Here is a 16,207-nt window from a genome sequence, read left to right on the forward strand (position 1 = left end):
TATCTTCAAAACTTCATATTAAGTATGAAAGAATTTCAATTGGTTTAATTTCACTTCTTATCTATTTCAAAACCCTCTTGAAAGCTAAGGGGAGAATTTCATTCAGGGGAGCTTTTACTTAGTCATAGGAAAAGCATTTGAAACAGGGAGAGGAATTTCAAATCCAAAAATTGCTTCTTGCAATCATATTTCTATACCTTTGACTATTTACAAAAGTTTTTGAATAGATTTCCAAAAGATTTGCAAAAACAAAACATGTGGTGCAATTGTGGTCCAAAATATTAAATAAAAGAAAGCCAAACCATTCACTTTTGTTCATATGTTTAAAATCTTTCATTGGTTTAATTCTAATTAACCTATGCACAACCATCTCAAATTAAAAACTAGTTACATTTCTACACATTTCATTTGCTTTAGTTTGTGTTGGCATCAATCATCAAAAAGGGGGAGACTGAAAGGGAAATAGGGTTAACCATTTCCTATAATTAATTTTGGTGGTTGACGACCAACACAAACACACGAACTAACTAGTTTGTCTAGAATTCAGTATTACAGGTGCATAAGATTCAACATAAACCAAGAATGAAATCAAGTTAGGGACACAATTTAATTGGAGCAAAAGGACTTGAGTGTGCTGAAAAATGGCGCAACAGACATTGTCCGGTGCACCAGGGCCGTACAGAGTCAAACCAGCCACTCTCAGGAAAATGGAGGCGCGCTCCGCTATAATTCACCGGACTGTCCGGTGAGCCAGCGGAGCAATGGCTCTCTACACGCCAACGTTCGTCTGCCGCAATGAACAATGCATGTCAGAAGTCAGAAGGCACCGGACTGTCCGGTGCAGCTAGAAGACAAACGTCCCCAACGGTTGTGCTGACGTGGCGCGCACCAGACAGTCAGTGCACAGTGACTGTCCGGTGCGCCCATCGCCAGCATAATTCAGCCAACAGCTAGAAGTGGTTGGGAGGCTATAAATACCCCCAACCACCTCATTCACTTTCATCCAAGCATTTCTGAGTTCTCATTCATTGTAAGAGCAAAAGCCCAACACTCCCAGACACAATCAAAGCAATCAATCCACTCAAAGCCCCAAAATCAACTCTAGTGCATTAGGGCTTGTGAGAGGATCAGTTGTGTTCTTTGTTGCTCTTGTCGCTTGGTTTGGCCTTTTTCTTTTCCCTTCTATTTCTCAAGTGACTTGTAATCGAACCAAGAGACACCTAAGAGTGTGGTGGTCCTTGCGGGGTCTAAGTGATCCGAGAGATTAAGGAAAAGGCTCACTCGGTCTAAGTGAACGTTTGAGAGAGGGAAAGGGTTGAAATAGACCTGGTCTTTGTGACCTCAATAGGGACTAGGTTCTTTGGAACCGAACCTCGGTAAAACAAATCATCGTGTTCACTCGCCTTGATCCTTGCTTGATTTTTTTCCCCTCTCTAACATTTCCTTGCTAGTGTGAATTTGAGTTGGCTCTCATACGTCATCTGCAATCCTTGAGCAACTCCTAGCAAGAGAGATATTCTTTTGGACATGAATTTAATTCTAACGCTAACCCCCGACCTTAGTGTGTGTTTAAGTTTATAAATTTCAGGTTTCGCCTATTCACCCCCTCTAGGCGACTTTCACTTCATGACGTTCATCCGAAGATCGTTATGTCCGAAAGGAGATAATCTTTTGAAGGGCGAAGGTCCCTAATCTTTAACAATTGTGTTGCCTTATTCTTGATTCACAACATTTGAGAACAAATGACCAACACCATCTAAAATCAGGATTGGAGGTGTGGCCCTACATGACAACCTTTTGTTGAACCATTATACTCTTGTGATCAATTGTAGTTGGTCTGGTTACTTCACCTTAGAATAATACAATGTTAAAGAAAACGACAACTTGTTTTTTAGAGTTTTTATATATAAAGCTATAGAGGAAACATTGGATCCCGGTTAAATAGTGCTCCTCATATTGCTTGAACTTGGATCCTAGTTGTTGTTTGACCTAAGTATGACAAGCATTTGTTATATGTAGTTCAGACTGTGCAAGTATTTGCATAGAGTAATAAACTTCCTTTTGCTTTTCCATTCGCACCGCAAAAATTGAATCCCTCCCTCTCCCTTTTTAATCCTGATGCAAGAACATCATCTATATGCAAGGTGGGGGCGAACTATGAAGAAGCATAAACACATCAAGCAGAGCTACACAACCATCAACAATGAAGCACACAAAAAGTTGTCGCAAAAGTGCAAATACTAGTCATTATGCCCGAATTCGAGGTTGCATAATTTTAAAAATGGGGAACGAGATGCAATCCTACAATCCTATGGGTCTGCAAAGAAAAAAACAAAGTTCTTTACTTGGTTTTCCTTGGATCTAGGGTGGAAGACCGAATCGACGAATCCGACAACGCGCTACGCTTCCTTTTCTCAGCAGCATGGTAAAGACGTTTGCCGATGGCCACTTTCTAAAGTACTTATTTGTCCGAAGTTCCCACGTCCTCAGTACCCGTCGCGTCGACGTCGAGAAGCACCTCCTTCCCGCCTTATTGCTTGCTGCCGCCGCCCTTGTGCGATCTGCCACCGGACCCGCCCAGTGAACAACCACGTCGATCCTAGCTTCACCTGCGACTCCGACACAACGTGCCACGAGGTCGACACTAGCGCGATGCACACACTTTTCAAAAGAAGAGAGGAAGCGAACACTTCAACCGACCGGTGTGTAACGAACGCTCGACATCCTTCACGTTTATTGTGTCTCAGATGACCGCTAAGGTCTCCTTTGGATCAAAGTATAAATTCCTGAATCCTGTGTTTTTGAATTAATTCCTATAAAAAAGTATGTGTTGAAAAGGATCCCTAAAATTTAGTGTGTCGTATAGCGCAGGTTGGTTTAGGTCGTTTTACTAGACCTAGGTGGAACCAGCCTCAAAATCGCAAAAAACTCAGGAGTATTTGAGAATAAAGTTTTTTTTTATAGTTTTGGGATAATACTGCAGTATTCTCAAATACTATATTATTATATACACAAAGGTGTTTGGCAAGGTAGCTTAAGTCTCTGTTTTTTAAAAATGAAGTATTATAAATACTATAGTTGTTTTAGAGTATTCTAAACTTAGGTTTAAACCTTTGTTTTTAAAATTGTAGTATTTTAAACTGTGGTATTGTAATGACTAAAGTATAACGTAGTATTTCAAAACTGTGATTTTCGAAAACTTTGGTAAGGCCTCACCGGCGTACCTCCTCATGGAGTTGGAATGGACGCCGCCGACTCAGCGTAGGGATGGAGTCCTGTGCCGCCGGCCATCTTCAGTACCTGCTCGATCTCTCCGTCCACCTCGCCCATCGACGGCCGGTCGGCGCCGGCCTCCTCGACGCAGCGCAGCACCAGGTCCATGTACTGCTCCAGCCCGCCACCGCCTGGTCCAGCAGCTCGTGCAGGCCGTACAGATCCTTGGTCCGGTCCAGCGCCGCCTTCGTCCCGGACGATGTACCGGCCGGTGGCCGCGCGCCAGCGGCTTCCTCGCCGTGACCACCTCCACTCCTCCAGCATCAGCACGCCGATGCTGTAGGCGTCGCTTTTCTCCGTCAGCTGCTGGCTGCTGCAACATCCCAAAGTGTCGCATTCATCCAGCATTAATTCACTTGCCGTCGATGTCGTTGCCTGCCGACGTCGTCTCCGGCGCCGACGTCCCAGTTTTCCAATGCTCGTTGCCGCCACCGCCGGCTCTTGCCCCTCAAGTCCTCACACTTACGATGGACCGGTTGGCCCACAGTTGCATCTCGCAGATGATGGTCAACCCGCCTCATTCCTACCTGCTACCCGTTGGTTTGTCGATAGGTGCAGTTTTTAATTACGTTTGTTATTTTACACTACAATTGGCACTCACCCTCTCATATGCCACCACTTTATAAAAAGGCAACGAACCCCTCCAAAGCAACGCTGAACTCCTGTATCGAAGTTTTTGATGACCTGAGCCCGTTGACTTGGTGGATTGGAGAAGGCAGCAGCACATCACTATCTGGTTCTTGTGTTCTTGCTGCAATCAGTCGAGATTCAGGCTGCTTTGGATATACTTGCAATCCTTGACAGGTGATTGATTTGCTTTCTTTATACCTGAGCTTCACTTTCATCCCAACATAACTGATGCTTGATTTGCTTTCTTTATGCCTGACCTTCACTTGCATCCCAAAATAACTGATGCTTTAGGTTTGTCTTAAATCAAGCCATTTAGGGCTAGTTTTGAAACTCAAATCCCCTTCAGAATTGGAGGAAATTGAAGGGGAAATAAACTAATTTCACCCTCATTCCCCTTCAATCCCAGAGGGGATTTGAGATTCCAGACTAGCCCTTAAGTTTTTTTAGGGTGGGGGTGGCAGGATTTCCCACCTGAGTTCGTTATATTACATTGCTGGTACGTTGGCCTTTAAAGACTGAACTTAACAATTTGCATTTGGGGGAGTACGGGGAATAGAGTCACTGGCTAAGCCATTTTAATTCCAAATTTATAGAAAATAATCATAATATTTATGACAACAAATATGTATAACATGAAAATATATATCATAATAAATCTACAATATTCATTTGGTACCATAGACATTAATCGTTTTTATTAAATTTTATCAATTTTATAATTGTTTGAATTAGGACAAGCCTAAAATATCAGTTATTTTGGGTCGGAGGAAGTATATTTGTATTTTTTCATTGTGTGCTTCTGCTTAGGATTTTACTAGGATCTAGATATCTCTATATCGAAGGGCAGCTGTCTCACCGAGTCATCAAATCGTGGAGCGATATTTGCAGGGAAGACTTGCCTCGATTTATCCCTTCTATAGACCTTACTCATGTGAGAGCCTCCGGCAACGGAGTCTGCCCCTAGATATCTGCATATCATGGGAATATGAAAAGGCTATCCTGTCCTGTATATCTATTTCTGTTTTGTAGGATTATTAAGGATTTGGAAGGATCCTAGGGAATAGTTGAATCAATAATTTTGGGGGGAAATTACCCTCATCCCTCCAGAATGGAGAACAAGTCAGATGACCTTCAGCACGAGCATGGTATGCCCGATCAGACGTCTCGTCCCTTCACTTCACTCTTACTGTCGGCAACATCTGTCGCCCAAGCAGCACAACAAGATACCGGTTCTGACATCAAATCGCTTAGTCTGCTGCATGGAAGTAGCTTACTCCCACCTGATGATGGTTACATCTGGAAGGCGCGCGCGCAGAACATTGTTCCAGGCTGTGAATATCCCACCATGTATTACAAGTGCGCCCAGGACAACTGCAACACAAATAAATTGGTGGTATGCTCTGCTGATGGTCATCAGGTTCTTGAGACGGTTCTTAGTGGTTGCCACAACCACCCACGTCAGCAAGATTGTGATCTACCCATACCCAAGGTATCAAAAACGGATACTTCAATGCCTGTGTCCAGAGAGGGAGATGATGAGCAACTTTCAAGTTCAAGTGATAGCGATGAAGATGATGTTGACCAAGCAAGAGTTGAAGGTGATGGCAGTGTAACTAGGTAGTTGCTTTAATCTGACTGAACAGCATATCTGTAGGTAGTAGTTACAAATTACTAATTTCTCAACTAACTCATCTGTAACTACTAATGGTGCTTCTACTTGTCAGACATGTGCCACATCCAGCTGAAAGGATCACTGCACAAACTGGAACTGCAAATTCTCACCGACAGTATGCATCAATCTGCCTTCTTTGACTTACATTTTTTAAGTCCATATGTTGCAGCTGGTGTAGTTCATATCTAAAATTCTACAAGGCCTTCACATTTTTGAAGTCCATATGTTGCTGCTGGTGTAGTTCATATCTAAAATTCTTCAAGGCCTTCAATGGATCTTGCCAAACATATTCGATCCCTTCAAATAAAATTCGAGTTGAAGAATGGATAGACATTATTGTCATTATTGAAATCAGCAATTCACCCTTGCGTTCTCCCTCTTTGCAGACATGATGCAATTCCTCTATCTTGTTGATTTTTATGGTGTAGCAAATAGTAAGCAAACAGGAAGTAATTGGAACCTATGAGAATTTGACCTTTATATTTCTCATATTGTCTCTAAATACTTGTATACTTCTATAATTGTGTCCTAAAATGTAGGATGGATCAGGACTTAGATCCTGGAAACAGATTGAGTAGGATGGTCCAAGTTTTCACTAGGTGGTGAGCAAATTGCTTGCACTGAATTTATTCTGTAATCTGAATCACATGTTGGCTTCCTTTTGGTGCGAGCCATGGCTACGTGATTCAGTTCACTTTTTATATATGTTATTTTGTTGCTGATGTAGCATCATGCATTTTTATCATAATTCTATTCCATTGTTTTCAGGTCGTCCGACTAATTGCGATTAGTCGCGATTAGTCGGGCTGATCGGTACTCAGTGCTCGATAAGGGGGTTCGATTCGATCAGGTGATCTGATCGTCCATATCGTTTGACTAGTCGGCGATACGTAGCGATTAGTCGTCTGGTTAGCGATCAGTCACGTTAATTACTCAGTTTCAGACTTTAGTTAAGACTTCAGACTTCAGTTGTATGATGATCTCATATAGGTGTTGCCTTCTTAGTCATGGTCTAGTAAGTTGTAGAATTGCAGTTTCATATAGAATTGTTGCTGGAGATGTACTGCTGTTTTGGACTATTCAAGTATTCATACTGCTGTTTTGGACTATTTAAGTATTCATACTGTTGTTTTGGACTATTTATACTGCTGCCTTGTCTATACTTGTGCTTGTCCTGAGCAAGTCTCTATACTATATAAGTATATATCTATATATAGTGCTATATATGTCCTGGAAATACATAGGACGGCCATGGGACGATTAGGGTCGATCAGGGGCGACTAATCGCCCTGATCGTCGCCTAATCGTGACTAATCGTCTGCCCAGTGGCATCGATCAGACAATCAGGCGATCTGAAAACAATGTTCTATTCAGTGTGTAATGGATGATGGGAATTTCTCTTGAACATTAACTGGTAGCATTCATTTTCTAGTGCTGGTAGAAGAAGACCGAAGTCCAAGGTGTGGGAAGAATTCAGTGCTGTGTTAAGAGATGACAAAATTCAATGGGCCGAATGTAAGCACTGTAAAATGAGCCTTGGTGGAACAAGCACAGGAAGAACAACCCATCTGCGGCGGCATCTTAAGATCTGTCCAGCGCTACCTGCAACTGATCGGATGCAGAAACAGAGGTCATCTCCACATCCTGGTTCCACCATTGAGAGCATCTGGAAGTTCGATCAAGACAGATCTCTTGAATTGCTCATCAAGGTTTTAGTGTCCAACCTTTTCTCCTCTCCATTGACAAGCAGCACAACTTTTAGACAGCTATGGGCTGGCATCTGCCCTACTAATGATGTGTTATCGGACGCTGCTATTGAAGAGAAGTTTCTCAGTATTTTTGAGAATGAAAAGCTTAAGCTTAAGGAGGAAATAGCACTTGCACCTGGCGGAGTTTTTCTGACAGCTGCAAGCAGTTCTCTTGAAACTAAGAACTTCATCTTTTTGACCGTGCACTTCATTGATAAAGAATGGAACTTGAATAGGAAAATCATTAGATGTTGCTTTACGGGGTGTGAAGACTTTGATGCTGAGTATTTTGTTAGCATGTTTCCGAATTTGCAATCATGCCACAATTTCATTAATGGGAATGTGAGAGCAGCTGAAGAAGAAATAGTGAAAGAGGCAGTACAAAATTGGAGGCTTGAGTGGAAGCTTCTAGGAATTTCATCACGTAAGTCATTAGCTGATGCTGCTGTACTGGCTCTTGAGAAGAATCTTACAGAACAGAACTATCTTCTTGCCAAATGTAAGTTGTTGAATCTCCCCTGCATAATAGATGCCCTAAATGACCTTTTTGGTTATGAAATCAATGAATATGTACTAAGTACAAGTAAGATGTGGTTTCAGTACATGACATGCACCCCACTACGTAGGGATAAATACAAAGAAATCCTGTCACGCCTGCAAATAAACCGACCTTCTTTTGGTTCGCAGAGATGGTACTTAACTTTCCACTCATTGGAAGCTGCTTTGCAGTTTAACAATGAGCTGCCAGACCCTCAACAGATAGACTCCAGATATTATCCAGCTAAGCCATCTTTTGCACAGCTAAAAGCAGCAGAGAACTTTTGTGATCTTGTAAGGGCGATTTACCATGCAGTAAAAGTAGTTTCCAGAACTTGCAATGGGGCCTTGAATTCACAATTTCACGCAATTTGGAACTTGAAGATGGCTCTGCTCCGTTCATCTACAAAGGAAAACATCGACCAAGTTTTTAATATTGAACAAATGAAGCTGAAATTTGACCAGCTTTGGAGGAAATGGTACCTATGGCTGTCGTTAGCTGTTGTTCTAGATCCCAGATATAAATTCAGGTTTCTTCTTGTTTGCTTTAAGGAAGCCTTTGGTAGTCATGCCAAAAGGTACATCTTTGAAGTGCGAGGAAAGCTGTATGAGCTCTTTCTTCAGTACTCTTGTCATGTTGATCAACAAAATAGTGACAGCTTTGATCAGAGAACCAATGATTTACAGTTGGATACACATGGTAGCACACCAGTGCATGCCACAAGTCAAAATTTCATTGAGCAAGCAGCACATGAGGAACTGGGAGAAGTCATTAGATACCTTGAAGCAGAGCTTATTCCTCAAAATGCCAATTTTGATATTTTGAAATGGTGGAAGGAAAATGCTTTGACATATCCAGCTCTTGCCAGGCTGGCTTGCGACATCTTAGCAATTCCTGGATCTGCGGTCTCTGCTGAATCTGCATTTGATGAAACTGATGAACGGGTGGGACTTTTCAATCTGAAGCTGAGTCCTGAATTAGTTGAGGCCCTCGTCTGCACCCAGGATTGGATCAAATCTTCAGGCACGTATATGCACAACTCATCAGCTTTTAGCTTATTGCTGATCTCTATCATTTACAGTTTACAGATACAAAGAGCCTGTAACTAGTATAATGTTCCTCTTTGTAAACAGAAATAATTTCTGACGAAGTTGGTGGAAATATAAATATGCCTGCCTAGTGCACAGCAAGGTAAGACTGCCATCTTCATGTCTTATTTCAATTTTGTCCACTAGTTAGCACTCTAGAAGTATATGTGTTGTACATACACAAACACCACCATAAGCTATGAAATGGCAATTGCACATTTCTTGGACACAATGAATTTTTTAACCCAATTTATTTGAAATTGTAGCTACTAGATTGAGAAATTGTGCACACATCGGCAGTTCTAAAAAAGAAAGATAAGAAGGCTTATGTTCGAATCTTTCATTTATAGTACATAGTATAAGCTTCTCGGTGTCAATAATGTGACACATGAATTCTAGCTCATTGTCTTCTTAAAACAATAATATGTGATGCCTTTACCTTCCTTACATGCTCTTGGTGGATCAGTTGCCAACTAGACCTCTAGGACAGTTGCGAAGCTAGAGATAACTTGAGGGGGTGCAGTTGCCTTGTAGATGCATAAATATTTTTTATAAGGATGCATATATGGTGGAACTTTAACTAAATTCATAGATTTTGAATTTTTCTGGGGTGCATTTGCACCGCTACTTACAATGTAGCTTTGCCCCTGCTTTAGGACATTTTGTTCTCCAAAGACTGGTACGAAGCCACTTTGATATCTTCTCATCTTTGTTGCAAAATAATTATGGACATAAAAACAGAGACAAGGACCAGATATTCGAATTGGAAAAAGACGTCTGGATAATCCCAAATCAATTACTTCATCTGAAAATACCCCTTTCATTTTGAATGCTGGATGAAGTTTCAATTGGTCTCTTGCAATTCCTTTTTTCATGTTTAATGTATTAGGAATAATTAGGACACGTACCATTCTCCTTGATATGCTTGGCCTCATGCCCACTCCATTAACCATATTGCAATCCCTATAGGAACACTGAATTGTCTCATATCCAAGTATAACACTGTCGTTGGATTATACTCCCTCCGTACACAAAACAATATAACCATAGGAGTTGTGCCAGCCAAACTAGCATAACTTTAACCATGTTTGTAGTAAATAGTATTAACATTTATGTATCTAGCTACGTTTACAATGAAAATATACTTCACAATTAATTTAAAACATATTTATTTTATATAACTTTGATCAAACTTCAAATTATTTGACCTATCAAGAAGTGATAATTGTATTTTTTTGTGTGGACAGAGAACTTATAATAAAATAAAATGAGTTATGAGAAGGACAATTCCAAAATTTGTGGGCTATGAATTTTATCTTCTTTTTGTTATATTTTTTATATACATCTGATGTTATGGTTAATTAGTCTTTTTTTCTTGTGCTTAAACAGCTCCCTCGGCCGTTTCATTGGTTCAATAAAAAAATGAAGAGCCCTTTAGACCTTCTCAGTATAATGCGTGACGGAGTCTAATTGGCAATGCTTGTTTTGTTGTGCTATTCAGCGTGCAAAATATGAACAATATTAGTCTTTTATTAAGTCAATTTTGCAGTACATGGCTGAAATATGGAATGTGTACTATGTGAATGGCTGAAATATATTAAAAAAAACTTCAAAACCCAATAATTGTTTTTGCTGACGGATCAGATTTGAGGTGAGATGTGCCATATATATTTATCTTTGAAGAACGTAATAAGGTTCGTCGCTTAATTTTGTTTGGAGAGTTTGTTCTGACAGTTCATAAAGGCTCTTGATGAACAAGTTTTTAGCAGGAGATTTTTTACTAAAAAATCTGGAAATTTTGTTTGATGGATAGCAAATCGAAATCGTTTTGGACTTGTACGTTTGGTCAGAGTTCCATATGGTCACATTTGCTTCCGTCTTGCTTATACAAGGATTTTAAAATAATTACACCTAAAGCCAGCTTTGCAGAAAAGAACACATTGAACGGATCCAAGCACATTATTGCAAAGCTGCATGCTGACGACGTCCATGTACCTTTTCATTAGCAGTACAATCCTCTACGGCGGCTACCAGCAGAGCGTTTCCATGGACAACGTTAGGTAGATGTTTGCTTTTGACCCCCTGTTTTGAGACGGCTCAAGACAAATACTGAATGACTTGGCTTGTTATAAATTAGGGATTGCAATGGGTACCCGAAACCCGATGGGTAAAAACCCTATTAGGACACGGGTATGGCGGATTTTGATACCCATGTGTATTTTATTGAGTCATTTGTTATGTCCATCGGGTACGGTGGGCGTGTGTATGTTCTCTGTTGCCCCATACTCGCTAACCGATGGGGAACCCACTAATATATGACACGTGGGTCCGGATTTATATGTATATAAAAAGAATTTGCTCTCGCTATTTGCTAACCCTAAGACCCTAACGCGTGGGTCCGGATTTGCTAACCCGCTAATATCCAACAGCTTAGAAGTCTTATATATATATATTCAAATATTAAGTATTGTGTATTGAACAATTAAATTTGAAGACATGATTTTGTCCACAGTTTTGTAGAATCAATGCTATGTTTTGTGTGATTTGAAGACATGATGTTGCCATTTAATGTTGAATATTGTTGAACCTATGATAAAATTATGTTGGGTTCGATACATTTGTTATGCTGATACTTATTTTTGCGATTCAAATGATCATGTCTATTATGTCTATTGTAATGTTAATGGGTATGGGTACCCGATGGGTACCCGCTACCCATAGTGGGTATGAGTATGGCGTAATTTTGTACCCATGATGGGTAGTGGGTATGGGTTTGGGTCAATTTTTTCCTAGTGGGTATGGGTATGGCTTCGTGTGCCCACTGGGTACCTTACCCACTGCCATCCCTATTATAGATACAAGGAGGGTGTGACTAACCTACAACTGTGGATGATCAATGCCCTACCCTCCCCGTCTCAGTTTGACATTTTGGATATTAATATTTCAAGATGAAGTATACTATTGAAGAGGGTATTAGGGGTCTGTTTGGTTGGGCTGTAACTGTGACAAAAGCTGTTGTGGGCTGTGAGCTGTGAAAAAAGTTGTTGTGGGCTGTGAGCTGTGAAAAAAGTTGTTGTGGGCTGTGAGTTATTAAAAAGCAAAAACCGTTCGGTGGAAATCACTAAAAGCCATTAAAAGTTCTTCGATATATGTTTTCACAGTTCCATCCGAAATCCACTAAAAGCAGGTCCAAAGGTGATTTCAGTTTTGCACCGCGAGAAAGTTGGCTTTTAGAAAAAGCTGATTCCTGGATCCAACCCTTTGGTTTGGTTTTTGGCTTTTAGGGGGCAAAAGCCAAACCAAACACACCCTAGGTCTCACCGCTAGCTCTCTTAGGCTATCCTCAGCGATTCTCTCTAAATTTCTCTCCCTATATCCCACTTTTATGCCACCTCAGCTAGATTCCGCCCTCTACTCTTACATCTCACACAACGGTTTTTCCTATATTCTCTCATATATCCTATTACAACCATAAAATATCATTATCCAACTCTATTCATCATTTATTACCATTTTTCTTCAACTATTAAATACTGATGTACACGTAAATCGAGAGAAGGGGGCCAACGTCCTCACGCTGGATCTGGCGGAGGCCTGTTTAATCCGCTTACATGGGGGCATGGCGTAGCGCGTTTAGCGTCAAGCGATGCACCAGAAGAGTGCCCCTACGTGTGAACAGGGAAAGGGGAGGGGCATCTCACGGCTGGCGCTACGGATAGCCTTATGCTCACTAGATCTCCTACCTTTTGACGAGAGAGCTGGATAGACAAAGCATAGTGTCCAGTTGAGAGCTTGATGAGTCACCACCTAGTTTTCTTCATATAGGATGACTTCATCAATCTATGGACGTCATGGAGGCCAAGTCCATAAGGTATGAACAATACCTACCAAAATCTAAACCATATATTAAATAATCACAAAACCATCGTTCTTCGATATACTAGGTTTCAGTGAAAACTGTAAAGTTGAACATCCACTTAGAATAGGGGTTACACCCATTCACAACTGAACAATGGAATATTCCTTGAATTAACAGTTTTGCGCTAAGTGAGTTTCACCAAAGTTTTTTTGGTACTAGGGTGGTATAAGCATCCCCTCGGTTTGAAGCATATAATCACACTTTGAGGCTTTTCATGAGTATCTAGATATTACCCACACCTCATAGACTGTAAATAGAATTCGAACTCATATATGTGTATTCCTTCTACGATGTTTTGTAGGACAACATCCCTACTTAAATAAGTCAATTGGTCCATACTAAATTTTTAATCATCCTGCCATACAATGGAGGAGAAATGTGTATCTCAAATGGTCTATACTTTATTTCAAGGGTTTCTCCATTAGCTAGTCACTAGCTTGTTTTATTATTCCACTTCATGGATCTTCGATCATATAGAACAAGTTACCACCATGGAGTGATATCAAGTGAGCCTCAAGCCCATCTCCCTGGATGCACCTTCTATCACATTACATGACACACCCTTTACAAACCGATCTGCTAGATTCTTAGATTATGGACATAGTCCAATGCAATCACTCCAGAGTTTTTTAGTTTTATAATGTCACACCCGGTTTTAGAAGGCAAACCGAATGTGAACCATGTACGTGCCAGGATCAGTTATTCACGTACACAGCAGTTACATAACATGGACATCATCACACGGTGCTCAAAATAGTATTAAAAGGGAAATAATAGTTGATTACATCATACGTCTGAGACATCCACATAGTCCTTACAATAAATCAAAGTGCGGAAAAGAAACGTAGATAAACGCGGCCTTCACAGGCAGCCAACTGGGGGTTGCCGCTAACCCACGCCTAGAACTCGTCGTAGTCTTGGAACTCCTGAAAGTCTCCTTCCACAGCTTCATCTTCGCCTGAGCAGTGGTTGCAATGCTGACAACCTGGGGATGGGGGGGTTTGGTGTGTAGAGCAAGGGTGAGTACACATCAACATACTCAGCAAGTATCCTGTTTGGCTGTAGTGGACTAGCTTTATGTGGGGATAAGTCAAGCAGTTGCTTTTAGTTGGCCAGATCATTATTTACTAATAGAAAGCCAGGTTTTAGCATTAACCCAAGTTATTAGCCCGATGTACCCTTTCCAAACGGAAAGAATACCTCTTACCAGCACCATAGTCATAACCAGAACCATCGATTTCATAGCCACCTGCACCATAATGTCTCTGATCAAGTACCACTAATCACTGGAGCTCCCTTGGCCGCTCATAACCGCGAGCACGGCTGATATATCAGTTTTCAAACACTCTGCAGAGGTTGTGCACTTTACCCACAAGCCGTGATTCCCAATCTGCCTGGAGAGAGCTACTCTCCATTAACCACTACCTAGGTGGTCTAGCAGGGCATCACTATGTAGCCTTTACAAATATTCCCCGGGACTGTAGCCACCCGTTAGGTTTCCTAAATGCACCGCACTCCTCCCCAAGGGGCGAACCCAAACTTGGCAGAGCGAGCCGCATACACCGAGCCCCATTGACGACACGACGGCTAAGTGAACTACACCCCGGATCCTCTAATTATTCAGCTAAGGGCATCCCATTCCACCCTCATGGTTGCACTGTTTTTCCCGGGCGGTCATCCATAGAACAGGTCCTTACGGAGAGGCACTCGAGAAACCGCTCGAGCCCCCTTGAAGACCACAAGTACAACATCATAATAAGAGAAGGGAAAACAACGTATCATAGATAATCTCATCATGTTCATTGATTAGAGGTTGAGCAATAGCATAAAGCTAAACAATAATAATCCAACCCAAATAGGTGAACAAGGACATGGATAACAAAAGCTAGTCAATCCTTAGGTATACATGTGGAATGCGGGAGGTGAATTAAAGAATGAATAGGACAGAGATAGGTCAAGGGACACTTGCCTCCACCAACCGACTGCTGCTCAGGGGCTTCTCCTGCGAGTTCTTCGGGTTCTCCGACCGGATCGTTCTCTATGCGGGCGCAAACACACATACATCCACATATTTAATACAAAAGAACAGTACACCATACAATAGAATGCAGTAAGTAAACAAACGTTCCACGCGGGCTCTCAGTTACAGTTAAGAGAGAAAGAGAACAAGATAGTCGAGAAACGGTCACGTTACATGATTATAAATTAACCACTCGCTTAATAGAAGGAAATTAATGTAGACACTATGTTTAGCGTAAAGTAAAGTCATGTTTCATGTCTAATCATTATAAGCAGATGAAGATAAATAAAAAGGATTGTCGCGCGGCGAGACGCGCGACATAGCACTCTAAAACGAATTAAGAAATTAACGACTCGTCGCGCGACCGAGCACGCAACGAGACACTTCGCACTAATTATAAAGAGACGTTAAGCGTCGCGCGACAAAACGCACGACGGCATACGTCAACTAGACTGAGTCTAAAGTGGAACGTCGCGTGAATACACGCGCGACGTTGCACCTTAAACAACCTGAAATTAAAAAAGGATCGTCGCGCGACGAAGCGCACGACGCAACATATAAATAACATCTGAAATTAGACAAATCCGTCGCGCGACGAAGCGCGCGACGCAGCACGCTAACTAACGGAGTTTGACATTGACTACCAACCAAAAAATAATCACCGCGAACGCGGGTCGCGCACGCGGGAACGCGCTAGCGGTAAACGGGGAAGCGCGAGGCCACGTCAAGGCCACGCAAACCACGCCAAGGGCCAGGACGACGCGCGCAGGGGCCGAGGCCGCGCCGGGGGCCGGAGGCCGCGCCGGGGCCGCGCCGGGGGCCGCGCCGGGCGAGCAGGGGGCGGGGGCCACGCGCCGCCGCGGGCAGGGGGGCGGGCGGGGGTCCGCCGCGCGCCGACGAGCAGGGGCGATCGGGGCCGCGCGCCGGCGAGCAGGGGGAGGGGGCGGGCGGGATCGCCGCCGCGGGTAGGGGGGCGGGCGGGGCCACCACGCGCGAGCAGGGGGCGGGCGGGGCCGCGCCGCCGCGGGCCGGGGAGGGGGCGGGGGGCGCCGCCGGCGAGCAGGGGAGCGGAGGCGGAGGCCACCGCTGCGGGCAGGGGGCGGGCGGGGTCGCGCGCGAGCAGGGGAAAGGGAGGGCGCGCGCGGGGGAGGAAGAAGAGGAGGGAGAGGGAGAGAGAGAGAGGAGAAGGGGAGGGGAGGGGAGCTCACCTCGGTGTCCAAATTCCGGTGATCGCCGTCTCCAATTCCTAGGGCACCACGGGGAGAGAGAGGTGGAGGAGGGAGAGGGAGGTTGTTGCGCGGGAGATCCAAATGAGAGAG

The 16,207-nt window shown here is 42.9% G+C and overlaps 1 protein-coding gene across 6 annotated transcripts; it reads left to right on the forward strand.

Annotated features, from left to right (window-relative positions):
- Nucleotides 1-3,232: 3,232 nt before the first annotated feature.
- Nucleotides 3,233-10,631, forward strand: LOC109942989 (zinc finger BED domain-containing protein DAYSLEEPER). Of its 6 annotated transcripts, none has more exons than XM_035963385.1 (7): nucleotides 3,233-3,825; nucleotides 3,904-4,077; nucleotides 4,711-5,520; nucleotides 5,628-5,690; nucleotides 7,008-8,884; nucleotides 8,995-9,052; nucleotides 10,339-10,631. In XM_035963385.1, the coding sequence occupies exons 3-6, from the start codon at nucleotides 5,012-5,014 to the stop codon at nucleotides 9,039-9,041; spliced, it is 2,496 nt and encodes an 831-aa protein (XP_035819278.1). In that variant the 5' UTR covers nucleotides 3,233-3,825; nucleotides 3,904-4,077; nucleotides 4,711-5,011; the 3' UTR covers nucleotides 9,042-9,052; nucleotides 10,339-10,631. The 6 variants fall into 6 exon arrangements, 5 of the variants coding, with proteins under 5 accessions (XP_035819278.1, XP_020401235.1, XP_020401237.1 ...); XM_020545648.2 differs by having other exon boundaries at nucleotides 3,262-3,825; nucleotides 4,933-5,520; XM_035963384.1 differs by lacking the exon at nucleotides 3,233-3,825 and adding an exon at nucleotides 6,115-6,177 and having other exon boundaries at nucleotides 3,930-4,077; nucleotides 4,933-5,520.
- The last annotated feature ends 5,576 nt before the right edge of the window (nucleotides 10,632-16,207 follow it).

Source organism: Zea mays, chromosome 10 (assembly GCF_902167145.1).
Source record: "Zea mays cultivar B73 chromosome 10, Zm-B73-REFERENCE-NAM-5.0, whole genome shotgun sequence".
Taxonomy (NCBI): Eukaryota; Viridiplantae; Streptophyta; class Magnoliopsida; order Poales; family Poaceae; genus Zea; species Zea mays.